Raw genomic sequence first — 27,450 nt, 5'->3', positions numbered from 1 at the left:
CCGCCTAAACCACACGTCTTTTATTATCTAGTTCACCTTAACTCTGTTATTCACTTCCTTCCCTTAAGTTCTTCCCTAATCCATTAAATCTTTGTATTCTTTATAGTCCTCACAAGGTTAATCTAAACACAACCAAATTTTCGTGGTTGAGCCCTGTTTATGTAAATATTCATTTAAACAATCCCACTGTTTCTGTACCATAGTTTTGGATTTTTGCCTTATTAAGTCCGTCAATTTAGCTAACTCCAGGTACTCACATAGTTTACTTAACCATTCTCTTTTTGTTGGGATATTATTTCTTTTCCAGGGGCTGGCTATCAGTATTCTCGCTGCTGTTGTTGCATATAAAAATATATTGCTTTTGTCTTTAGGGATATCTTTACTCAAGATTCCTATGTGTTAAGAGCAGTGCTGGATTTATGAATAAGCTAAACAAGCTATAGCTCAGGGCCCCAAAAAATTTAAAGGAAAAAAACCCTGGATGTTGATACGGAAGGGGGGGGGGCATGTCTTCTTCACCTCCTTCTTCGCTACAATATATCCATTTATTTCCAACTGTCAATGACAGAAGGGACTAAAATCTATAAATCATAGAAAATCAACGTGCCAATTTGCTCAATTTCTCTAGAACTCTATGACACCTTCCCTGTCCTCCATAATCCCTCAAGCAAGGTGTTAAGACCCTAATCCTGTCAAATCACTCTGCCTGGCCTTTCCTCTGGGCAATGCCAGGTGGCAGACTATGCATACATGGACCATTGTCTTCTCATCACCGGTACTCAGGATGTGCTTATCTACGCATATCTCCAGCTATTCCCCCCTCCCTCCTCCATATGTTAATCCTGTGTAACCCAACCTCTTCTTAATGTATTCATGATGTAACTGGGATGTATTTTGCACTGTATTCTGGGACATGGAGGGAAGTTTCAAAAGTTCATGTCACCCTTTTCTCGCTGTTCAATCTCGCCTTGAACCTTATTGCGCAATAAACATGGATCTTCTGCAGTTTGCTCCTGTCTCCGGCTGAACTCATTTTCCTCCGCAGGGACCCGCGGACTTAGTCCGACGAGCTGGGTGGCAGAGCAGCCTCGCACCCAGATTTTTGCCATAACAATGTACATTTCCAAAATATAAGATAAAAAACAAATAAAATAAAACCTACATCATTTTAAGTTAGAGCTTAATAATTATTTCACTATTAATATACTTCTTCTTAATTGCATTTCGGTTCAACAATTACTTTGATAAAATACATATTTTGTTATATGCAAATAGCTTTAGATACCTATTAGGTCCATAAATTACCATACAGCATATATATAACACAAAAAACAGCGACAATTTGTTGTTGACAAAGGACAGCTGGACATATAAAGGGCCCCATTACATTCAGTAGTTTAGGGCCTCATCAAACCGAAATCCGGCCCTGCTTAAGAGAGATTTCAGAGCTGTCTCTCTGCACTTCCCTTCTCAACCTGCCATTACTTCCTTTTTCCCGCCCACTTCGAACGCTGGGACACCGCCCTGAATTCTCAACGTTCCACAACTCCCCCGCTGCCAGCGCACCGATTGGCTCCCGCGACGTTCCGAGTCTCCCCTTTCGGCCAATCCGAGCTCTCCCGCGCCGTTTCGCAGAGGAAGACGGTGAGCTCATTGCCCGGGAAGGTTTGAAATTTACAAGGAAAGGCTTGTTTGGCCGCTTGGCTGTCGTTGAGGGTTGAAGTTGCGGGGACCCGGGCCGGGTTGAAGGAGGAGGGGGACGATGGCTGATCCGGCGCCCGAATCGTTGACGCCGCCGCTGGAAGAGGCAGCGATGGAGACAGAGGCCTCGGATGCCCCAGCGAGAGGGGAGGAAGCGAATGAGAACGGACCAGGCGAGACGGTGAAGGGCGCTGTGATCCTGGAGACGGAAGCAGGAGAAACGGAAGAAGGGCGTGATGGACGGGGAGAGGAGTCCCTGGAGCCCGCGCCAAATGCCCGCATTTCTGAGCCACAGGAAGAACCAGAAAACCTTAAACTAGGTAAACAAGTGGTTTGTTTGTTTACCTTCTGCCTCCTTTCACAAATCTCATTATTGCGTACTTGTTTTAAATCCTATAACTGATTACTCACATTGGGGTTTTTGTTTTCCAAACTAAGCTGTATTACAAAAGTACAATATGGATCACAGCGTAACTATAAGTTTATGCCACTCCCTCTATGAACAGTTTTCCAGGATTCAGATTACATTTGATTGAAACACAATCCATTCTATGAGTAGGATTAAGTATCTTGTTAATACTGTATATTTGTTCTACTACAATACAGTAGTACCTTGGGTTACATACGCTTCAGGATACATGCGCTTCAGGTTACAGACTCCGCTAACCCAGAAATATTACCTTGGGTTAAGAACTTTGCTTCAGGATGAGAACAGAAATCGTGCAGTGGCAGCGCAGCGGCAGCAGGAGGCCCCATTAGCTAAAGTGGTGCTTCAGGTTAAGAACAGTTTCAGGTTAAGAACAGACCTCCAGAACAAAATAAGTACGTAACCAGAGGTACCACTGTATCTAGTTCTAATTTTCCCCTCTTTACAGTGTCCATTGTTTTCCATAACGTATAACCAAAACAAATGATGCCTTTAGTTAACTCCACATTTCATTTTTTTAAATTAACCCAACCCTTCTTCAGTTGATCCTGTTTTCCATTTAAAAAGACCAAACCATTTTATCTGTAGTTGGAGCTGACGTTGGTTACCATTTTTTACATTTTCCATGCCATTGTTCCTTCCAAAGAACTTGGCTTGGTGCAAATCCTGTTGTTGTTGTTTTTTTGTAACAACCACCTTGTTAGTTATGTTAACTTGAGAGACTGATGCAGTGACCCCTCTGAACAAAGAGCCTCTTTTCCTAAACATAATGCTGTCAGCAAAACCTACTGTGTGAATGTATTTGGAATAGTGCGTACAGTTCTGATTGGCTCACCTCAGAACAGTCTAAATGTAGAGTTGGAAAAAGTTAAGAAAAGGGTAAGCAAAATGGTCAAAGAGATGAAGTGATTCCTCTATGACTGAAGGTTGCAGCGTTGGGGATTTTTTAGTTTAGAGAGCAGGTGAGTAAGAGCTGACATGATAGAAGTTTATAAAATTATGTGTATACACACACACACACACACACACACACACAGAGTGGTACCTCGGGTTACATATGCTTCAGGTTACCTACACTTCAGGTTACAGACTCCACTAACCCAGAAATATTACCTTGGGTTAAGAACTTTGCTTCAGGATGAGAACAGAAATTCTGCAGCGGCGGCGCGGCGGCAGCAGGAGGCCCCATTAGCTAAAGTGGTGCTTCAGGTTAAGAACAGTTTCAGGTTAAGAACAGACCTCCAGAACGAATTAAGTTCTTAACCCGAGGTACCACTGTATATATACTTCCCATTGTGGCCACTGTGAGAGCAGGATGCTGGACTAGATGGGCCACTGCCCTGATCCAGCCAGAGCTCTTACACTGGGACCTCTGAATCTGAAGGAATACTTCTTCCCATATGAAGCCACCAAGGCCTTAAAATCAGCAACCCAGCAACATCTGGAGCACAGCTGGGTCCCTACCTAGGAATTAGGCCTTGCACTTTAGTAGAAAGGCATTATGGGTTTGCTAAAGGCGACCAGTGTTTAATGCATCACAAGTTTTCTATATGTTCTGTGTGGAACTGCAAAATATTTAAGTAGCATGTTTTTTTAAAAAAGGCTTCATCTGATGTGTTCAAGAATAAACCAATTGGACGTATGATTTCTCTCTCTCTCTCTCTGGTCTAAGACGAGGGTGAAGGCGGAGAAAGCGATAGTGAATGCAGCAGCTGCAGCGATTATGGGAGTCATGGCAAGCCAGGGACCTCTTTGCAAAGGCTCGTGCCAGAGAGGAATGCCCTCTTCCCAGACACTTTCCAGACAAACAACCTCCTGTTCTATGAGCGGTTTAAGACCTATCAGGACTACATGTTGGGTGAGTAGCTGTGCTCTTGATATCGGGGTTCCAGATTTATTTACGGTTTCTGTATTTGTCAATTTATTTACACCTTGCCTGTTTCAGGTGCAAACCTTCACAAGGTGGCTTACAGAATGACCAATAAATGAATAAGTATAGGCATGAAAACTGATGAGTTATAATGGCAGCAGCTAAAACATTACACCTGGAGAGTCAATAAAGCCAGGCAGAACAACAACAGCGAGTCTGTTTTAAAATGAGGGTTGTGCGGGGGTTGAATTCTGTTTATTGCCATTTCAGCACAGGTTAATATCACCATTAAGCTGCAAGTTCAAACCTGCGTCTGAGTTAACTACAGGCCAGGGATTCTACCAGCTGAGCGTTTCCCCCCTTTAAAATCTGGCTGGGATTCAGGCACCATTTCTGAGCTGCAAATCACCCAGTGATTCACCAGTAGATTCCAACCTCTTATCTTCTCTCTGCCCAAATGGAAACTATAGCCCATTGTTGCAAGCCTTCTCTCCTAGGAGGTATTTGTGTGGGTTTGCAGCAGATTGTGAGCCCCTCCTAGTTTCCGCAAGGTCTGTGCTGCTCAAATTCTTGCAGCTAGCGAAAGGGGGTTGGGGACTTGCGGCTTCTCCATATTTCATTGTCTCCAACCCTGCTTAGCCCAAGCTAGCATGGCCAATGGTCAGGGAAGATGGGAGCTGGAGTCCTGCAGCACTTGCAATGCCTTGGGTTCCCTAACCCTGGCCTGTTGGCTTCCTTAATGTTGCCCAGTAACAATTGAGCAGTTCTCATTGTATCTCTTTGTGCATTGAAAGTGCTCACCTAAAATCATCATCATTTATACCCCGCCCACCTGGCTGAGTTTCCGCAGCCACTCTGGGCGGCTCCCAATCAAGTGTTAAAAACAATACAGCATTAAATATTAAAAACTTCCCTAAACAGGGCTGCCTTCAGATGTCTTTTAAAGATAGGATAGCTGCTTATTTCCTTCACATCTGAAGGGAGGGTGTTCCACAGGGCAGGTGCCACTACCGAGAAGGCCCTCTGTCTGGTTCCCTGTAACCTCACTTCTTGCAATGAGGGAACTGCCAGAAGGCCCTCGACGCTGGATCTCAGTGTCTGGCTAAACGATGGGGGTGGAGATGCTCCTTCAGGTATACAGGACTGAGGCCGTTTAGGGCTTTAAAGGTCAGCACCAACACTTTGAATTGTGCTCAGAAACGTACTGGGAGCCAGTGCAGATCTCTCAGGACCGGTGTTATGTGGTCCCGGTGTCCACTCCCAGTCACCAGTCTAGCTGCCGCATTCTGGATTAATTGCAGTTTCCGGGTGACTCCTTTTCATTTGTTTTCTGTCTGCTCTGCTCACAAACACATTCAGGGCATTGCCTGTGTATTTTCTGATGCGTGGATGTGTGTAATCTCCCCTCCCCCCTATTTGATTTCCAGCTGACTGCAAAGCCTCAGAGGTCCAAGAATTCATAGCATCATATTTGGAGAAGGTCCTTGAGCCGTCCGGGTGGCAGGCAGTGTGGCGCACCAGCGTGTTTGAGGTCCTGGTTGAAGTAAGTGCAGCTGGGCAGCCCAGAGGCTTGGTTCCACGTGAATCATTGACAAGAGCTGGGTGTTTAGATGCTCGCCTTGTGCTAGGGGAATTGCTTTCATTGCATGACCCAATGTGCAATATAATGACAAAATAAAAATTCAAAACATTATTATTTGCACGTTTACTCAAAATCCAGTGAAAACTGTTTCATTTAATTCAGCATCATTGATGATTTTGATCCAGCAGTACCAGCTTTTCACAGTCTCTTTTTAAATAATATTTTTTCCATATGAAAAATTACATTTGTTACTCAACAATTATATAACAAGAGTTAAACACACCTCCATCATTGCTCTGCATCCCCCTTGCCTCTTAGCACCCCACTAGGTATTCCCTCCACCCCCAGATGGCAGTACCAGCCCTGTTGGGAGCTACTGTTTTTAACAGGGTGTTTTAATTGTTGTAATCCACCCTGGGATGTTACAGTGAAGGACGAGGTGTTGTTAGAATCATAGAATTGTGGAATTGCTCTGGTTCCCAAGGGTCCTCAAGTCCACCCCATTGCAGCGCATGTGTTGCAGCTAGAGCATCCCGGACAGGTGGCCACCCAGTCTCTGTTTGGAAACCTCCAACAAAAGAGAGTCCACTTTCCAAGGGCTTCCGTTCCACTACCAAAAGCAGATCTCAGCGTCCAAAATTCCTTCCGAATGTTTAGTCGGAATTCTCGTAACTTGAATCCAGTGATTCGAGTCCTACCCTCCTCCGGAGCAGCAGAAAACAAGCTGCTTGTTATTAATGAATAGTATTATTAATACTATTCTTATTACATTGAGTTTTTTTGGAGGGTCCTTGAAGCCATCCTCCTGCCCCCAGATGGCGCTGCGCAGACCATGAAGGTGCCTCTCCTTGCCTCTATTTTAAACACAACAGGTTGTTGATGTGGATTACTCTGCTCTGAAGGCGGTGGTGCACCTCTGTGACCCTTTCCTGTGTGAGACTCGCGAGGGCGATACCTTCACTCAGGAGTGTATGCAGGAGCTTTTAGAAGTGAAGGCGCAGCAGCTGCCGTTGCGGGAGTTGTGGGTTGTCTTTGACGAGTCGGGGGAATTTGACCACACCGCACTGGCTGTCGAGCACGTCAGGTAAGATTACGTGGCCTGCCTATGCTGGGGACCTGCTCGCCCATGGCTTGGCCCTAGACCCAACATGATAGACATTTATGAAAGAGAGAGAGAGAGAGTGTTTTCTATCTCATAACGCTAGAACTCATGGACATCTAATAAAGCTGAATGTTGGAAGATTCAGGACAGGCAAAAGAAAGCACCTTTTCATGCATTAATGTATTTTAATATTTTGTTGGAAGCTGCCCAGAGTGGCTGGGGGAGCCAAGCCAGATAGGTGGGGTATAAATAATAAATTATTATTATTGTTGTTGTTTTGTTGTTATTATTATTATTTATTATTAAACTGTGGAACTCAATGCCACAGGAGGATGTGGCAATGGATGGCTTTAAAAGAGGATTGGGCAAATTTATGGAAGAAAGTTCTTCCAAAGGCTGCTAGCCAAGATGGCTATGCCCTGCCTCCATGGTCAGAGGCAGCAATGCTTCTGAATGCCAGTTGCTGGAAACCACAGAAGTATTTTTGTCCTGCTTTCCCTGGTTGGCCACTGTGATAACAGGATACGGGGCTAGATGGGCCACTGTCTTGATCCAGCAGGCTCTTCCTTGACATCCTTAACATTTCCTCCCTTTTTGATTTTGAAGGTTTTTCTACAAGCACCTCTGGCGGAGCTGGGATGAAGAGGACAACGACGACTTCGATTATTTTGGCAGATGTGTTGAACCTCGGCTCAGGCTGTAAGTACCTCTTGAAAACAGCTTCCACTCCCAACTCCAAAGGAGTTAAGTTGTATTGCAAATGTGCTGGTGGCAGTGAATCTTCCCACGTAGTTTTGGCACAGAGTTGGTGACCTGGCTGGGAATGCTCAGTTACTTGGGCAACAAACCTGCTTGCAGTGCAGCTCCTGTGAGGGAAGGGGAAGTTGTCAGCTTGACTGAGTGTGAAACCTTGTTGGCGAGGATGGAGAACTGGAAAGGTCCCAAGAAGCGTGTGGGGATAAGAGGCAAGAAAAGGGTGCAGAGGAGGAACACCTAGGAAGTGTATGTGGAGAATGAGGCGAGGCTTGAAGAGATGGGGAATTGAGTTGAGAGGTTAACTGGAGAGCGAGCTCTGAAGAAACGTCAGCACAATACTGGGGCCACCCAATGAAGGTGAATAGGAGACGCTTACAGGACAAGTGAGAAGAAATACTTTGGTCAGTGCTTAGCTGGACTATGTAATTCACTGCCGCAACACTTAGAGATGAGTTTAAATTGGCACCAGACAGATTGGTGGAGGAAAATGCTGTCAATGACTATATACTAGTCATGATGGCTATATACTAGGGCTCTGCATTGGTTTTGTGTGTACCCCGAATAACAAGGCAAATCGGGGTGATTTGGGTCAGACTCTCACGTTCCTGAGTCAGATAGCACGGTTAGCAAGCTGTCTCAAATTGCATCATGGACTGTCTAAGCTTCTGAACCTTTCTGTGGCTTTGGCTGCCTCAAAACGTAAACACGCAACTCCCTGACCCCTCCACTTTAGTTCTGAAAACATTGCTGTGGAAGCAATCATGGGGACAGTTCTAGGAGTGTTTTCTAAATTATACCACATGCATGGGGTCACTTTATCTCTAGGTGGTGCTGTAACACCAACAGTAGGATTTTATAGGCAAGAAGAGGCACTTTGAGGAGTTCTGTCCAAATTAAAATAAAATTGGGCGTTCTGAGTTTCCTGCAGCGGCCCAGGGCTGTATGATAGATTTAAAACAGGGTTTTCTCCCCTTTCTCCCCCCTCTTTTTTTGGCTAAGTCCATCTTAAAAATTATCCACTTCCCCACCTGTTTCTTGCTTCACAACTCTCTTTTGCTCTGAAAGATTTTACTGTTCCATTTCTGGTGCACCCCCCCCCCCCGATCTCAAAGTGGCATAGACCTCTCCATTTCATCCTCACAACAACCCGGTGAGGTATGTTCGGCTGTGAGGGTTGGTGACTGGCCCAAGGTCACCCAGTGATGTTTGTAGCAGAGGAGGAGTTCTGAACCCTGGTCTCCCAGGTCCTAGTCCAGCAAATCTAACCACTACACCACACTGGCTCCAAAGTATTGCAGGTCATATTACGAACCCAAAGTATCAAATGTGGTGACAGTAATAATAATACAACAAAACAACACCACCACAAACTGGCTTATAAGTATAAAACCAAATTTACTAGAATACAGTGGTACCTCGGGTTAAGTACTTAATTCGTTCCGGAGGTCCGTTCTTAACCTGAAACTGTTCTTAACCTGAAGCACCACTTTAGGTGCTTCCACACCATGCTGCTGGAGCACGATTTCTGTTCTCATCCTGAAGCAAAGTTCTTAACCTGAAGCGGAGTCTGTAACTTGAAGCGTATGTAACCCGAGGTACCACTGTAATAGCTAGAATAGAGATAGACTTGTAACCATTCAAACAACAAAGATACTGTAAACATGGAGAGGATAAATATACAACTGTATCTCCAGGCTTTGTCTTGCACATGGCACCTTAGTGTGTTTGTTGTTTGAATGGTTATAAGTCTATCTCTATTCTAGCTGCTATTTTGGTAAATTTGGTTTTATACTTATAAGCCAGTTTGCGGTGGTGTTGTTTTGTTGTATCATATTACGAACCCAGCCTTAAGAAGAACGGCTGAGGGAGCTGGGTATATTTAGCCTGGAGAAGCGTGAGTGGTGATATGATAGCCCTCTCCAGGTATCTGAAGGGCTGTCATGTGGAAGATGGAGGAAGCTTGTTTTCCTCTGCTCTGGAGGGCAGAATCCGAACCAGTGAATTCAAATGACAAGAAAGGAGAGCCTGACTGAGCATGAGGAAGAACTTTCTGACTGTAAGAGCTCTTCGGCCATGGAGCAGCCTCCCTTGGCAGGCGGTGAGCAATCCTTCCTTGGAGATTTTTAAACGGGTTGGATGGCCACTGTCAGATGGCTGTTGCGGTTGCTCGAGAGTAAGCAGGCAGGACTCCAACCTGTCTTTTACAGGCTTTATTTTGGTGCAAACTATTTACAGTGAAGAGCGTCAAAGGTTCATGTCTTATGAACTTCATGTCTTAGGACCCTCGTACCTACGGGACCGCCTCTCCTGGTATGCCCCACAGAGAAACTTACGGTCTTCAAATAAAAACATCTTGAAGGTCCCAGGCCACAGAGAAGTTAGGCTGGCCTCAACTAGAGCCAGGGCTTTTTCAGCTGTGGCCCCGATCTGGTGGAACACTCTGTCACAAGAGACCAGGGCCCTGCGGGACTTGACATCTTTCCGCAGGGCCTGCAAGACAGAACTGTTCCACCAGGCCTTTGGCCAGGGCACAGCCTGACTCCCTCCCTCAGCAATCTTTGCGGAGCTCTGGCCCAATGGTTGCCAGTGGCTTGAATTAATTAATTTTATAATGAATGATTTTAGAGTGTTGTTTGTGCTGTACTTTTGTACTGTTTTATTGTTGTTAGCCGTCCTGAGCTCGGCTTCAGCTGGGGAGGGCGGGATATAAATAATAATAAAAATATTATTATTATTATGATGATGATGTCTGGCTCAATCGCTAGCAGAATCCAGGAGTGGTCTTTTTTTTTGGACCTCCCCCAACATAAAAGTTTCGTTACCCCCCACCGTTTCCGCCCCTCCCTGCGCCTCAGACTACTGCGCAGGATGGGGGAGGGCAAGGGCATGCTTCCCTCCTCTCCGGTTTGCTCAGGAGCGGCGTTAAGCCTCTCACTAGCATCCTCTGGTCCCTGCACCTCTTCTCCACTATAGGTGGGGCTTTCCTCCTCCCCGGAAGAAAAACTGCTTCACAAGATTTTCGGAGGCTCCCTGTAACACAACTGCCCTTCTATTTCTTGTCTCTGAGCTGATGGCAGTTCTCTGACAGCCACCTGTCAGGGATTCATTAGCTGTGATTTCTGCATTGCAGAGGGTTGGACTAGATGAGCCTTGGGTGTCCCTTCCAACCCTAGATTTTTATGATTCTAAGGTGCTACTAGACTCTGGGTTGTAGTCTCTCTCCCCCCCCCCCCCCAGCAGACTACCCTAGCTGTTCCACCTGGAATTTCTTTATTCTGGCTTCCTTCCTGCAATGTTTGATTCTTGGGCCTCTTCCCCCAGTCAATGACATCCTAATTTTGAATTCCAGGTACTATGACATTGCTGAAGATCGTGTCCCTTCCGCGCTGGTGGCGGACTACCACGGCCTTCTCTCCCAGTGTGAAGAGCTCTACCGCAGGTTTCTAGTCCTCAGGAACAGCCTCGCAAGTAGCGATTCTGACACGGAAGCAGAGAATGTCTCTGTGGTGGAAGGGATGAAACTCTACAACAGGATAGAGCACCTGAAACAAAAGTTAAAGCTGATTGAAAACCCTCTTTTGAGGTAATGCATTTTCATTTTAACTGAAAATATATATATTTTTTAATTGCCTTTTGAATAAAAGAATAGCAACAAAGCAGTAGGGCTTAGTGACCAGGGTTGCATTTGGGATCTTGGAATATCTTTTCTTTCTGGATTCAGTCCAACCATGGATTAATCTGGGTGGCTTTGCCCGGTCTTGGGGACAAGACAGACAATATTTTAAACATGTAATTGCATGTTTAATCTGTTCCCCCCTTTTTTTAAAAAATAGCTTGTGTGTGAGGATGGGTGGGGTAAGCTATCAGGACCATGGGGAGGGGGCTTAACCCTTTCTTTCCCACACTGTCTTCCATTCTGGTGGGATACTGGTATAATGGCCACATTCCTCCAAGAACAAGTAACTGCTTGGGAGAGGGAGTCCCATCTCCCCCCCCCCCCCAGGTCTAAAAAGGATTAGACAAATTCATGGAGAATAAGGCTTGCAGTGGCTACCTGCCATAATGGCTGTGCTCTGGCTCCACAATCGGAGGCTGTCATTGTTCTGAATCCCAGTTGCTGGAAGCCACAAGTGGAGACAGTGCCCTTGTGCTCAAATCCTGCTTGCTGGTTTTCCCAAAGGCATCTGGTTGGCAATTACAGGGGTACCTCGGGTTAAGTACTTAATTCATTCCGGAGGTCCGTACTTAACCTGAAGCACCATTTTACCAAATGGGGCCTCCTGCTGCCGTTGCGCCGCCAGAGCATGATTTCTGTTCTCATCCTGAAGCAAAGTTCTTAACCTGAAGCACTATTTCTGGGCTAGCAGAGTCTGTAACCTGAAGTGTATGTAACCTGAAGCGTATGTAACCCAAGGTACCACTGTATGAGAACAGGATGCTGGACTAAAAGGACCCCCCTTGGCCTGATCCTGCAGGTTCTTATGTTCTCATGGTGCCATTGTTGACTGATGGGAATTGTTGTGCCTCACATAGGCTACCCATGGGTTAATCCTGAACTCTACCTTCCCCCACATACTATAGTCCTGACCCTGATTTTGGTGTGGGGTGTGTGGGGTCCTCTATTTTTACAAGAGAAAATACGTTCTGTACAATTATTCATGTTTCTGTAACGTCCATCTAGGAACTGAAGGTGCTTAAGGAACATTCTCTCTTTCTTGCAGGTATGTGTTTGGCTACCAGAAGCACGCTCGCCTCCAGGCAAGGGGAGTGCGCCCCTCGGGCACCACCATCACCCATATTGTGTCTGCCACCATGATGTCAAGCCTGCTGCAGTGTCTGCTCAGGGACAAATTTTCTCCAGAGTCTTGTAATGAAGAAATGGAAATACAGGTACGGTGGTCCAGGGTTGTTTGGTATGATGATGTTGTTGTTTGCCTGCATCACAGAATCGTAGAATTGTAGAGTTGGAAGGGACCCTGAGGATCATTCAGTGCAGGAATATGCAAACCCATATGGGGACTGAACCTGCAACCTTGGCGTTATCTGCACCGTGCTCTAACCAACTGAGCTATCCAGGCTGAAAACATTGCTGTAGGGAAGCAGCACTTTCTTGACATACGGAGAAGTTGCAGTTGGAAGTGGTGACTGCATGCTGTAGGCTGTCCATCCATGAATTAACATTATTTAAGGCAGAATTAAAATTTCTGGAAAGAGACAGAGTCTTTAGGTAGCTGCCAATGTTCCTAGACTACAACTCCCATCATTCCCAGCCAGCATGGCTGATGGGAGCTGTAATCCAACAACATCTCAAGGCCACCAGGTTGGTGAAGGCTGGAGCATGGCATTGACTTGGTTAGGCATCTTCCCATTTTCATGTGATTTTTTTCAGGTAATGGATGGGTGTTGCTGGACTACCCCTCCCATCGTCCTTTGCCCTTGCCATTGGCCACGGTGGCTTGTGGGTGTTGGAGTTCCACATCATCTGAGTGGCCAAAGCTTTCCCACCACCGCCACAATGTCCTGGGCATACGTCCTCTAAAACTGTTAAGACCTGGAATGGAGAGAAGGTCTGAGTCCTCTCCCAGCATCTGAACATTGCTTTTGATGTTGTCTCTTTCCTCTTCCTCAGTTCCACAGCGACCCGCTGTCTGCTATGAACGCCTGCTATGCTGGGGACAGGATCGTGGTTTGCCCTGGTCACTACATTGTGGAGGGCACCTTGTGCGTCGCTGACAGCATTGAACTGGAAGGTTAGAGCTTGTGTTTGTTAAAAGTCTTGGTGGGTTTTCCTTCTTCTCTATGAAACCAGGAATGGGGGAACCTGGACTCCAACTCCCATCAGCCTCAGCCTATATGGGATTTCAATCCCAGGAGAAATTGGGTAGGGAGAAGTATTATTTCTTGTTTTTTCCTGAAACTAAAACTCGCAGACATCCAACGACGGTTCAGGACAGATAAAGGAAAGGAAGGACTTATTTATGAAGTAAATAGTTTAACCATGGAACTTGGTCCCATAGGAGGCAGTTATGGCCACCGACTTAAAGGTAAAGGGACCCCTGACCATTGGGTCCAATCGTGGCCGACTCTATGGTTGCGGCACTCATCTCGCTTTATTGGCCGAGGGAGCCGGCGTACAGCTTCTGGGTCATGTGGCCAGCATGACTAAGCCGCTTCTGGTGAACCAGAGCAGCGCACGGAAACGCCATTTACCTTCCCACCAGAGTGGTACCTATTTATCTACTTGCATTTTGAGGTGCCACCAACTTAGATGGCTTTAAAAGACAATTAGTCAAATTCATGGAGGAGGAGAGGGCAACTGATGGCTACACGCCATGATGGCTTGGTTCCACCTCCACAGTTGGCTTCTGAATATCAGTGGCTGGAAACCACAGGAGGGGAGGGGGGATCTTGTACTGGAATCCTCCTTCTGGATTTCCCACAGGCACCAGGTTGGCCACCGTGAGATCAGGATTCTGGACTAGATGGGCCATTGTCCTGCAGGATCTTCTTATGTGAGCCAGATATTTGCCCTCAAAGGGGTGGGAGAGGAGACTGTACAATGGGGCTTACACATGTGTAGGTCTTTATGTGGAGTAGCTATCTAACATCTTCTGCACATCATGGAGGAAGGGGCATGTATGAGGGAGCAGCAGCCCTTTCCGGTTAAGTCAGTGGGCCTGTCCCCTTGTTCTGTATAGAAATTTAATAGATAAAATATAGGAAGAAACACCTGTTCTATAGAAACGTGTATATATAAGCACTATGGCGACCAGTCAATCCTCTTAGCTCTGTTGCTATTCCTTCATGTTCTGATATTTCACTGGCACCAGCTGGACTTTCTGAAGCTTATCTCCATAGCTAGCCACCCTCATCCAGGAATATGGGTCCAAAATGAAATCCTTATTTATTTGTAAAAACGTTTGTATACCCCTGTCATTAAAATAACCAAAACAGTTCACAGCATTAAAAACATAGAACTAAAACTAAAAACAAGAATCAATTAACCATGGTAGAGGGATGTATCCTTAATTGCCTGCATAGGCCTGGCGGAATAGAAAAAAGTTTTCAGTAGGCGTTTAAAAGTTGGCACATAAGTTCTAGTGGCAGAGAGTTCCACAGGACTGGACCGATGGCACTAAAGGCTTGGTTCCTTGTTGTCAAACGAGCCTCGCCAACTCATGCTCCTGCAGGTGATCTCCCTGACCGAGCTTGGATATATAAGGGTTCCTTCAGGCAGTGCTGGAAAGGCTTCTGTCTTGTTTTGCAGAAACAGACACAAACCCCTTTTTGTTTCCACCCTGTAACTCTCTCCCTGGACTTTCTTCACTGCGGACAACTCCACCTCCCTTAAGTTTGCCAAAAGAACCTGGGGTCTGCTGTGCGGTTGTTAGCATAATAGGCTGTACGTTGCTATGGGGCTTATGTTGCAGTCACTATCTTTCTCTTGTCAAAAGTCTTTAGTGGAAAAAGAGCCGAAGGTTTAATTTCCTGCTGTTCAGACTCTTTCCACCCTCCCCCCACTCTTGCCGGCCTCCTTTAGAAAAACAACAAAAAACCCAACAACTTTTGCTTCTTTTATTTTTATGACAATGATTTTCTTTTTCTCCCAGTCTTTCTCGAATGTTTGATTTATATAGATATGCATGCCAGTGTGTGGTACCCCTGCAGGACAGAGGCTTTCAATAAATTTCTTTATCAGTAGGAGTGAGAATAAGATGGCTCGGGAACTCGGGGTGGTATTTATGACAAATCGCATCCTATCAAGAGAGGTCAGGCGAATGTGAGCAAGCAAATTAAAGCGTACTAGACCAGACATCGCCACGAGCTTTTAAGGAACAAAAGCCGACATCTAGTTTATTCATCGAGTCGACGCTTCTGATTGAACAAGTGCCAGGAAGTCTTATTGCTTGTCGTTTGATAGATCTGCTTTTTCCTTTTTTGGAAGCTGTGAAAAATAAAAGCGCTGGGTGGCATTTTAGCATCGTGGTCTGTTAATGATGTTGGATGGGTGTTAATGATAAGGGAGGAGTTTCTCTCTCTCTCTCTCTCTCTCTGTGTGTGTGTGTGTGTGTGTGTTTGTTTGTGTTTGTATGGACCAATTTGAGCCATTGAGTGTCACTGCTGGTGCATGGCCTGCAGCAGTATAGTGGCAAATCCAGAAGGGCAGGGTCTTTTCCTGATAGTCGTGGCTACATCCCTTCCAAGATTATACTTCCTAGAATTATATAACCTTATAATTATACAAGATAATAATGGGGAATGCATTGCAGCGGTCGGTGCAGATCTCCATGTGTTGCCTTGCACCCAGACCTGCAATTTCCTGTGCAGGTATGTGGGCAAATCATCTGGAGTGCTCTAATACCTCTTTTGAAGTCCCATCATACAGTACAGAACCTGCACACTCCCTTCCCTTGAAACGGAAGCAACCTGTGTTTCCAATTTTCCCAAGTGCTTAGCTTTGGAGCGCTTGGGAACAACTCCTCTGTGTTCTCCCCTTGCGACTTCTCCAGAGCTGACCCTAGGAGCCGATCCACGGTGGCTGACTCCGCCTCCTTCACTCTGATTGGCTCCACTTAGCTCAGAGTGTGAGAGAACTTATTTTCAGTGGCTAAGAAGCTCTTTCCAAGCTGATTGAATGGCTCTCTAGGACAATGTAGGGCAGGGGGCCCTGCTACAGAAATAGTAATGGGTCCTTAACATACACTCCCAGTGACCCCAGGCCTCTACACTAATGGTAGCATGGACTCCTTTTTGGAAAGGCAGCGGTAGCTTTGCTGATAAATTGATCCAAGACTTTTAAAGTGAGCCCACCAACGCATGCTCCTCTTAGCCGCACCAAAAATTGTGGTCAAATGAAAATATCTGTATCTGTATGTTGATGTACGGTACCGGTTCACACTTGAAGGGAAACCGTGGATTCCTGCCACGTGAATGAGCCTTGGGAAGAAACTGGGAACTGAAGCCACTTAGAATTGTAGAGTTGGAAGGGAGCACGAGGGCCATCCAGTCCAGCCCCCTGCCATTGCAGGAATCTTGTCCCCAAAGTGGGTCTTGAACCCATGGCACTGAGTTTTAAGAGGCTCATGCTCTACCGACTGAGCTATCTCTGCAGCTAGCGTCACTGCTTTGTGCTGACTAGAGTTTGAAGCAAACCACAGTTTCCCAAGTTTGGACTTCAAAGGAAACAGTGATTTAGTTAAAAGTGGTTGTCCCCAATTTCCTCCTTGCTGTGAAAGGAGAGGTGAGGCCAAGACTCGTTGGAAGGTTCGTTCACATAGTGGGGGAGCCATGGCTTCCCCACTACTTTTGAACAAGTGGAAGTTTAGCACTTCTGTGTAGATTGCTACGAGAGAGAGAGGGAGAGAGAGAATGAGAGAGGGAGAGAGAAATCCCATTGCAACTCCATTAACCCAGAAAAGAGCAGGAGCCAAGTGACAAAATTTGGGGTGGTGTATCAGCAAATGGTTCTTCCTGGCCATTTCCGTGGGTGAATCGTGGGGGAACAGAAATGTGCATGTGTGGAAAGGGTGGGGGAGTAGTGGCATGGCCAGTGTTTAGGGTGACCTGCCAGTATATCAGTAAAAAACAGCAGCAACCCCACAGTTCCGTGATGCAACAGTTCCTGCAGTGTGAAAGGAATGTTACAAATGAGGAGAGAAGTGCCAGCATCCTAACTGGGAAAATGCCGCAATAAATCCCGTGTCTGAATTCAGCCTTGCTCTGGTTCCTAGTGCTTTCTTCATAGAGTTGAAGAACTGTAGAGTTGGAAGGGATTCCAAGGGTCAGCTAGTACAACCCAGAACCACAACTAAAGAGCTGCTTTTTAGAAGATTCCTCCTTGCTGGATGTGCCTTGTGAACAAGAGTTCCTGCATTTTCTTTCTAATTCCAGAAAGATCTCATGGCTCTCTAATGGCGTCGTTATTATCGCTTGCCTTGTTGTTTGTTCTTGCTAGTGACGAGCCATAAATTTTTTTTTTACATGCTCGTAAATTTTTCTTAAGTGCTTCAGAGCGAGCGACTGTGGAGAGCTTAGTTAACTCAGCGTTGCAGCCTTAAAAAAAAAGGGGGGGGGGCGACATTTGTTGTGTATGTCATTTAACTAAATGCCGTAGAACTGAGCAGAATGTCCCTCCTAAAATGCAGAAGTGTGTAAAAAGGAAGCTGGTTTATTGTTACAAGTATATCCCACCTTTTCTCCATGGAGCTCAAGGTGGTAGACGTGATTCTTCTCCTTTGCTGTGTTATCCCCAAAAGGTTAGTGCTGAGACTTAGTTACTGGACCGAGGCCACTCTCTGAGTTTTGTGGCCAAGATTTGAACCCTGGTCTCCCAGGCCCTACTCTGATGCTCTAACCACTACAGCACATTGGCTGGTGGTGTGGCTGCTACAGGGTGGTAATCATAACAACAACGATAATGATAATACTATTTATACCTTGCCCATCTGGCTGGGTTTCCCCAACCACTGTGGGCAGCTTACAGGATATCTAAAAACATCAAGCGTTAAAAACCTTCCGATACAGGGCTGCCTTCAGGTGTCTTCTAAAAGTTGTGTAATTCTTTATCTCCTTGACGTCTGAGGGGAGGGTGCCACTACTGAGAAGGCCCTCTGCCTGGTCCCTGAATTTGTTGCAACCTGCCAAAACTATTTTTTCCTTCTGCCTCCTGAAACTTTCTCCGCAGGCTACGGTTTGCCAGACGACATCGTGATAGAGAAACGAGGGAAGGGGGACGCTTTTGTGGAGTGCAGTGCCGCGGATGTGAAAATCTCCAATGTGAAGCTGGTCCAGCACGATGCCGTGGAGGGCATCTTGAGTAAGTACCTTAAGCTTGCCACCTGGCTTTGGCGTGCCACCCCCTAGGCTGGACTGAGGAACTAAGTGGTGGATTGGGCCCCATCCCTCTTCTGCTGTGCCAACCCTAATAACAGGTGAAATAGACAGTCTAGGATGATTGCCGTAACTTGATCCATGCCTGGATGACTTCTGTTACTACTCGTGTATGGTGGGATTGAAATACCCCAAGATTTTTCTGCCTTGGTGGTGCTGCCAAAGAGGAGAGGGTTGCCTTAACCCAGCAGGCCAGCATGCAAGGCTCATGATTTGGCTTGCAAATTGTACAGGCACCACCCCCATTCTTCATCTGTCGTTTTTTTCTTGCTCTTTCCCTTCCTCCTTATCTGAATTTGGGGTGGGGAAGCCCAGATATATAATTCCGCAGAGGTGTGCTTCCGAATACCAGTTCCTGTTAACCACAGGAGGGCAGAGGGCAGTGCTGTTCATGGGCTTCCCATTGGGGAATCTTGCTGGCCACTGTGAGAACAGGATGCTGGACTCGATGAGCCATTGGCCTGATCCAGCAGGCTCTTTTTATGTTCCTACCCTTTAATGGTACGGACCCAGTTTAATTCTTAGAAACATCATATTCCTAACATCATCCCCCCTGCATCTGTTGCATCAAAGCAGCACCTATTTGTTCTTATTCAAGTTTCATCTTCTTACCTTTCATCTTTGCTTTTATTAATAACCTAGTTCTGCTGTCACCATTGTGGTTCGCCCTCCAGATGTGTTGGGCTGTGACTCCCATCAACCATGCTGGCGGACGTTGTGCTGGCTGCGGCTGAAGGGAGTGGACATCCAAAACATTTGGGGGGGGGGACCTCGTTGGCAGCTGGTGATCGATGGTCTGTTCCAGAGAGGCGTGTCATAACATGGATACTTTACCCGCCCGCCCCCATCGTTTGATATCAAAAGTTTAATTTTTAAATTTTTGTTCCCTAATGGGAATCTGGCACCCCTCCACCCCTATCTGAATTTGACAACATTCTTGTTGGCTCTGCCCTTCTGTCTTCTGGAGCAGGTGATAATTAACACTTCGTCATCGAGAGGTAGATTTGAATAACAAATGTTACATGGGCTAGCAAGACTATTTCAGCACCTTCTCCATGTGAAAATATATTCACGCACCACGAAAAGAGAGGGTTCTTGGGCCACTGCTGGAGAGAAGTTACTAACTGTATGTCCCTAAAATGTTCTTACGAAGAGTAACATTTTGTAAAAATTCTGGCTGTCGCAATAAATACTTAATGGCGGATGGGGAGGAGAAAAATAGGAGGTCGAGAGGCTAAATCTGGCCTGCAAAAGCTTCCTGTTCAGTTCCAGCGTTGCCCCTGCTTCCAAAGGAACCTTCTCACCCCACATATACACAATTGTTCATTTGTTTAGAAGATTTTCATCTGCCTCTCAATAGGACACTCCTCCAAAGTGGGTAGCGACAACTCAAACCACAAAATGCAATCCAAAAACAAACAAACAACAAACCACTTGAGAAAACGATTCAGCAGGAAAAGTTTCCAGCAGCTAATAATTGTAGACCCGGTGCAACTTCCAGCATGGCAATATGTCCTGAAAATAAGCCACTGAAATGTTCCCCCTAAAGACGAATCCATCACTCTAGAACTAATGAGTGACAATTTTGCAGTGGACCAGCAACCAAAGGTTATAGTGTGAAGAGTTTCTGTTTGTGATGCTTTTGCATCTGTCCCTCCAACCCCTGGTCTCCCGCCCCCCACTGCACAAAAGACACTTGGGTCTTCTGTTGCCTTCTACTGAATCAGGCCACTGGTCTCTCTAGCTCAGGATCCTTGATACAGAATGGCAGAGCTCTAGTGTTTAACACAGGGGACATTCCCAGACTTACCTGGATGTGCTGGAACCTGGGACCTTCTGCATGCAAAGCACATTCTCTGCCACTGAGCTTCCCCAGGCTTGCATAACTCGAACACCCTAGAATTCCTTGCTTGTGTTTGTTGGGGTTCACCAGGAACCACATCTAAATCTGGGCTACAGGTGCAGCAGCTCAGAGCGTTCTCTCTCCCTCCCACCCAGGTGTCCATCAAGGGAAGACCACCCTGGAGAACTGCGTGTTGCAGTGCGAGACCACAGGGGTGGCAGTGCGAACATCGGCTGAGCTTTTAATGAAAAATTCCGACTTGTACGGTGCTAAGGTAGGAATTGATGCTCTTCTTGCGATTGACAGACGCATTGAAAAGGAAACAAAAGCAGCTTCGGCAGATACGTTTGACGCCGGCTAATAATCCGCTCCTCTTTCAAAAGCACACGCGAGGCGCTTCCTCGGATACGCTGGAAAATTACAGAAATTGCAAGAAGATTACAAACAGTTACTATAAAATAGGTTTGCCCTTTCAAATCAGTTTATCTAGCATTGTGTGGCGTTTGCAACGTGTGACAGTGCTTTTCAGCAACTTTTTGTTGTTCTGGTTAGAGCAGAATGCGGACCACGCAAATGCCACCTTCACCAGGCATCGCTCGCTGCATGCGCACTTGAACTGTTGACCAGAGCAAAGTTCATTTGTCGATTATCCAGGAGTCTAGGCCTTATTGATTTCTCCAACAGCCTCTTAGAATTGCCTATTGATTAGCAACATCTCCGCCTCTTAATTGCAGGGTGCCGGTGTAGAAATCTATCCGGGCAGCATGTGTACGTTGATGGGGAACGGCATACACCATTGCAAAGAAGGAATCCTAATAAAAGTGAGTGTGTGAGCAGAATTGGGGTTAGCAGGGCTGCTTCCTATGCTTCTGGTAACATCAGATTGGCAGAGCTGTGTGGCATAGTTTCATGAGCTCTCATTGGTTTGAATGTCTCTGTAAGCTGCACATCAGCTGTGGGAAACCTATGATTCTTCAGATGCAGCTGATCTGGAGTTCCCACCATTGGCCATGCTTGGCTGGGGCTGTTGGGAAGATGCAACCCAAGAACACCTTGGGGGGGGGGCACCTCAACCCTGCCATAAACTATGACTTAGAGTGTGCGACCAAATTGCACCCTTTTTGCTCCTCCTGGCTCACTCTAGGAGGAAAGAAGTCACCATCCCTGGCTTAGTGTTATGCTGGAACCTGGTCTCTCCATCGTGGTCATTATTGTCCACTGTGATCTGATGGGGAGGATCTGTTGATTGGATTACACAGCACCTGGCTGTGGTCTAGAAGAGGGCCTTCTCTGTAGTGGCACCTACCCTGTGACCTCCCTATTGGACTGCTGCCACTGGAAGTTAAAAATGTATTTATTTCCTCATACGATTCCCTGACTATTTTCCCCTTTCTAGTTTCTGGTGTTGATCTCGTTGTCTGTCTTTGATCTGACAGTTGAGTTTTGTTGATTTTGTTCTTATTAAATATTATCCTACATTTATTATTATTATGGGAACCGCTTTGACAATTGTCACAGTAGAGGAAAACAGAGTACAGTTGTACCTTGGATCCCGAATGTCCGACTTGGCTTCCACAGCTTCCTGCAGCCAATCGGAAGCCGTGCTTTGTTTTCCCAACATTTTGGAAGTCAAAAGGAATCCGTTCGACTTCCGAGGTACCACTGTATAAACGTCCTAGTAATAAATATATGAAATGAGAAGACAAGCAATCTTACCTTCTGGACTGGGAATCTCTCTCACCCTTGGCTTTTAGGACTTTTTGGATGAAAATTATGACGTTCCCAAGATAACAATGGTGAACAATGTAATACATAATAACGAAGGGTATGGAGTGGTCCTGGTGAAGCCTACTGTCAAAGAGAGCGCTCCAGAAAGCTCAGGAGGCACAATCTTAAGTGGCCCAGGTAAGTTGTTAATGAAAGGCAACAATACCTGTGAACTGCCCTGAGGCCTGCGGGTATAGGGCCGTATATAAATTCAATAAATTATTATTAATAATAATGCCTATTCTGAACCCCAGGATAAGAGGAGCCATGCTGGATCAGGCCAGTGGCCCATCTGGTCCAGCATCCTGTTCTCACAGTGGCCAACCAGAGACCCCAATGGGACGCTTGCAAGCTGGCCATGAGCACAGAAGCTCTGGCCTCCTGTGGTTTCCAGCAACTGGCATTTAGGACCGTTGCTGCCTCCAACCATGGAGGCAGACCTAGCCAGGATGGCTAATAGCCCTTCCCATGATGAACTGCTTTGCCTTTGGCCAGGTTGATGCATTCAGAGGGGGGCTCTCTTGGCGGTTCCTCCACCCACAGAGCCTTGGGGGGTGGCAGCCTGGGCAAGGACCCTTCTCTGTGGCAGCTCCTAAGCTGTGGAACTCCCCGCAGAGGTATGTTTGGCACCTTCATTATACAGTTTCAGGAGGATGCTGAAGATGCATCTTTTGTCCCTGTTTTTTTGACACTTGAGGTGTACATTTTCAGGTCCTGCCTTATTAGGATTCAAAGTTTCAAACTGTTTTTAAGATGTGGTAGTCAATGAAATCAATCGTATGTATGGATTCCACTTAATGTCGTTGTTTCTGGCTTAGAGCAAGCAAAGGACCTTCATCCCACGGGCGACGTCTCCATCCCGGTTTGCGAAGATGCACATCAACAGGTCGGCGGTGGGTGGGAGCCTCATGGAAGGGCAGGCATTTCTGAGCACACGGAAGGCAATTCTGCAATCGCCAACGAACTTTCCGCCGCATCTCTCAAGAAGAGCCATCTGCGTAAGAAGAGGCTGAGCAACCTGGGCATCACGGAAGCGGATGACAACCTGATGTCTCAGGAGATGTTTGTGTCCATTGTGGGCAACCACTTCAAGCGAAATGGCAAAGGGAGCTTTGGCACATTTCTCTACTAGATTTCCTTAGTAGAATGACATTGAAATAATATATAGCCTGGCTGCCGGCTGGCTTGCTGCCGAGTAGCTGAAACTGTTGACATCCATCCCTTAAAAATAATTATTATTATTTGGCTCCATTCCTTGCTTGCGTGTGATTCCAGTGTATTTATTCTCCTATGCAGCACGTCTGTTGCACAACTGAAATTTCTACTCCTTGGTGTGAGTTTTGAACCCAGCACTTGAGAGTAAAAGAAAACTTCCCCGTGGAACCTTTCAAATGGATATGCTCCCTTTCTACTTGCTATACATACATACATGCATACATACATACATATATCACTTACTGTATTTATTTCTGATAGAAGACACCTTATTAAAAAATACATTTGAAGCTCCAGCTGCAGGAGGAAGGAGGCTGTTCACAGTACTGTAAAACTGTTGACCTCTTAACCACAGCTGAAAAGTGTGCTTTGCTTCCTACGTAGTAGTGGTGGTCTATTATTTTCAGCTGTTTTTAAATAAAACCTTTTTTAAAAAATATATTTAGGAAATTGTCCCACCTCTTTGTTTTGTACAGAGTTCTGTCGGTCCCTTTCAATAAACATTACCTGTTACACAGCTGATCCATGTGAGCATTCTTAAAATATATTAGGGTGTAGAACTGCAGTGCTTAGATTTAACGGGTGTTAGAAAACCGTGTAGTCTTGTGCTTTGGTGAAGAAAGACCTGGTGATTCTCAGGGCGGTCTCAGTTAACTCAGAAAACGTTTCCCCGAGTGAGAGGTTTGGAAAGGTGTGGGCGAGATGGAAGATCTATGAACATGGAGGAATGAGGGAGGCGTGGTCGTCCGTCCGAATGCTCGGGAGTTCTTGCGAGTAGCTGAGAGGGGAACTGGCGTTGTACCACCAGGGCCAGGAATGTGCATCTGGTGGATTTCTTCAATCAACACACCACTGAGGCAGCTTTGCTTTCGTCAAAACAACAGTGGTCAAAACGACGGGTCCACAGGCCTGTAATGACACAATGCTTCTTTAGAGAAATTCTCTTGCCTTAGCTTGACACGTGCGTAGAGATTAAGTCATGTTCGCAGAGGAATAGCATGCCTGCATTATCAGAGCTGGATGCCCAATTCAGCGAAAAGAGTAGGGTGCCTACTCTCTCTCAGGTTAGCTCAAGGCTAAGGGAAATTGGCTCCTAAATGTGGCTACCTGGGAGTCACTCATCCAGGCCCTGACAGAGTAGCAATGGAGACTGGGGAAACATATTCCTGCCTATCTGCTTGGAGTTGGTTCCCAGCGGTCTTGTGCGGGTGATGCTGTTTGGGCTATGTAAAGCAGCACTCATGCCTGAACGTCAGAAATGGAGGGAAGGATGACCGAGTGGTAGCTCCATAAAAGGTTCTTTGCTCCATTCTCTACTGTGAGGTATACCTGTGTATTGCTCATGCACAAATGCACATCCCTTGGACTGAGAAAGGTTCCCTAACCCCTGTTTTAGTGTTAGATTTGCTTTCTCCCCATCCCCTTATTGCAGGCATAGGCAAACTCGGCCCTCCAGATGTTTTGGGACTACAACTCCCATCATCCCTGACCACGGGTCCTGTTGGCTAGGGATGATGGGAGTTGTAGTCCCAAAAAACATCTTTAGGGCTGAGGTTGAGGAAGCCTGGCTTAGGACAGAAAGGCATGAACTGTGTTTGGTCAAGGTATAACTCCCAGGACTTTAAAAATCAGGGCCATCAATAATCAAGTTCTATAGAAAGCATCCTTCCTCGTGCTGTCTTTAGTTTTTAAAGGGCTGTTGCTTCTGATGTGCTGCTAGCTTGCTTCAAACAAGTTTTTGGCAAAGGCCTTGTAAACTGAAAATTGCAAACTTGCCGGTCCATGGTGCTCATTGTGCAAGGCTTTCCAAAGGAGATGCAGTCTAGTATAGTGCAGATGTTGCATCACAGTTTCTCCACTCGTGACATTTTATGTACAGTGGTTCCTCGGGTTACAGACGCTTCAGGTTACAGACTCCGCTAACCCAGAAATAGTACCTTGGGTTAAGAACTTTGCTTCAGGATGAGAACAGAAATCGTGCTCCGGCGGCAGCAGGAGGCCCCATATTAGCTAAAGTGGAGCTTCAGGTTAAGAACAGTTTCAGGTTAAGAATGGACCTCCGGAACGAATTAAGTACCGTATTTTTCGCTCTATAACACGCACCCGACCATAACACGCACATAGTTTTTAGAGGAGGAAAATCCGTAGGCATGCCACCTGTAGGCATTCCCTCCATAACACGCACAGACATTTCCCCTTACTTTTTAGGAGGAAAAAAGTGAGTGTTATGGTGCAAAAAATACGGTACTTAACCCGAGGTACCAATGTATTTTACTTTTCATGCACCTCTGAAAACTTATTCAGGCGTAGGGACAGACCAGGTGAGCGTGCTGGGCTGTACAAATTTCAGCATTCTTGGATAGGGAGTAACTTTTTAGAGTCAAAGAAGCATGTTGGGAGGAGAAGCAGAATCTGTCCCTTACTTCAAAGTATTTTTCTGGGCTTGGCTGATTTAAGCAGTTCTCCTGCCCCGGCCTATATAAGGTCCCAGGCTCAGTCCCCACCTGGGGGAAAAAACCTGTCTAGACACCTGGCGAGACACTGCCGGTCAGTGTCGGTCCGGAAGAGGGAAATCAAAATGATCAAGCAGGTAGAGTGACTCCCCTGTTAGGAAAGGTTGCAGCATTTAGGGAAAAGATGAATAAGAGGCGACATGATAGAAGTGTATAAAAGTATGCACTGGACAGAGAAAGTGGATAGTGGGAGGGTTTCCCCCCCTCTTTCATAACACTAGAAATCGAGGACATCCAGTGAAGCTGAATGAATGTGCTTCTTCATGCATAGTCAAACTATGGAACTCCACTCCTGCAAGAAGTAATGATGGGCACCAACTTGGATGGCTTTAAAAGAGGATTGGACAAATTCATGGAGGACAAGGCCACTAGACATGAGGACTGTGCTCTGTCTCCACAGCTGGAGGCCGCAATGCTGCTGAATACAAGTTGCTGGAAACCACAGGAGGGGAGAGGGCTCCTTGTGGGACAACCAGCCTCATACAGCCAACATGCTTAAGTCTAATTAGTGCATGAAAGGGTTACTACCATAGAGTAAGCTGTCCTGCCAGACTTAGCTGTGTCCCTTCTCTGTGTACCTTGGGAGGAAATAGGTAATCAAGTCTTTGTTCCCTTCCCAGTCTACCTGAGAATCCAGTGTGAGGAGGTGTGAACTGGTTGTTCCACTTCAGCCAAAGGACTTTAATCACCTTTCTTTCTGGCAAGAATAGAGTCTGAAAGCAATGTTTTCTTATACCAATAGTATAGGAATTTGTACTCATTTGTAACTAAGCTACGTTTTACTGCTTGTGCAACTTTTCTGACTGATGTAAAGAAAAGCACATGAATCTGACCTTAGGAAAATTTGTAAGCAAACATTTTTCAACTTACCAAAGTGTGGTCTTTTCTGTGTTAGGGGAAATGGGAAACTTTGGAACTCACTTGGAGGAGCACATTTTTAAATGCTTTTCAGTCTACATTTTACTTTGCTTTACGTTGCTGATTTTAAATCTCTTCAGGGGTGCTCTCACCGGAGTTTTTGTCCCCTGAATTGGATTCCTAGCATAAGAGGAAATTCTCCTTTTATCTGTTTTTCCTTGAACCAATGCCTGTGTGCTTAGATTCTGCTTGTGGTATTTTGGTAGCCACTGTGAGAACAGGATGCTGGATTAGGTAGTCCCTTGGCCTGATCCTGCAGGCTCTTCTTAGTGTAGGCATCTAGCATTCCTGGATATGTGTACTGAAAAGGCAGAGTTCTGTTCTTAATGAAATAGTGTTCATAGCTCATTACTCCTTTTTTATATATGAACTAGTATACCATTTTTACAGGCTGAACTGTAATTCATCTTTTCCTCTGGCAGCGGAAAGGCCTGTGCTTCTGTTTCCCCACCATGCCTTTACTCTTCCCCGAAGACTTCTTGCCAACGCAGATGCTTGTATAACTAAGCGCTGATATTTAGATGTCTTCATCTCGGTCAATAAAGTGGAATGTAAAATACTTTCTCCGTGTAAGTAGCTGTGTGCCTTGGGGGCTTGTGAATGGTCCTTTGTGGCAAATCAATAACTCCAGAGCTGCTCTTCAAAAAAAAAACCCTTTGATAAATGATTAAAAAGGCAAGTTAAGAGCGATCGATGCTGGAATATATTGTCACCTTGCTGTTTACTCTTGTGCATTCAGCTTTTTTTGGAGAGGGAGATGGGGGTGGGGGGCAGAGAGAGAGAGAGAGAAGAAGCTGAGATAAATGAACATTCCCCCCCTTTTTTCAAATGAGAAAAAGAGATGTGTTTCCAAAATAAAACAGGGA

General features: G+C 45.9%; 1 protein-coding gene across 1 annotated transcript; it reads left to right on the top strand.

Moving 5' to 3' along the window:
* The first annotated feature begins 1,649 nt into the window (after positions 1 to 1,649).
* On the top strand, positions 1,650 to 23,675 carry SHCBP1 (SHC binding and spindle associated 1). The gene is made up of 13 exons (XM_083451874.1): positions 1,650 to 2,021; positions 3,801 to 3,986; positions 5,426 to 5,541; positions 6,453 to 6,664; positions 7,289 to 7,381; positions 10,788 to 11,021; positions 12,160 to 12,328; positions 13,068 to 13,188; positions 18,123 to 18,254; positions 20,327 to 20,445; positions 20,906 to 20,992; positions 21,926 to 22,076; positions 22,757 to 23,675. The coding sequence occupies exons 1-13, from the start codon at positions 1,763 to 1,765 to the stop codon at positions 23,068 to 23,070; spliced, it is 2,193 nt and encodes a 730-aa protein (XP_083308000.1). The 5' UTR covers positions 1,650 to 1,762; the 3' UTR covers positions 23,071 to 23,675.
* Positions 23,676 to 27,450: the final 3,775 nt, after the last annotated feature.

Source organism: Podarcis tiliguerta (assembly GCF_965153285.1).
Source record: "Podarcis tiliguerta genome assembly, chromosome: 8".
In the NCBI taxonomy this organism is placed as follows: Eukaryota; Metazoa; Chordata; class Lepidosauria; order Squamata; family Lacertidae; genus Podarcis; species Podarcis tiliguerta.
This window is presented reverse-complemented; position numbering and strand designations above follow the sequence as displayed.

What these genes read in the sequence shown, in the direction of transcription:
- SHCBP1 (XM_083451874.1), top strand. Translation starts at nt 1,763, where the DNA reads ATGGCTGATCCGGCGCCCGAATCGTTGACGCCGCCGCTGGAAGAGGCA. An exon ending in TGACAGCATTGAACTGGAAG is followed by an intron (nt 13,189 to 18,122) that starts GTTAGAGCTTGT and finishes CTTTCTCCGCAG; the next exon opens with GCTACGGTTTGCCAGACGAC. An exon ending in CACAATCTTAAGTGGCCCAG is followed by an intron (nt 22,077 to 22,756) that starts GTAAGTTGTTAA and finishes TTTCTGGCTTAG; the next exon opens with AGCAAGCAAAGGACCTTCAT.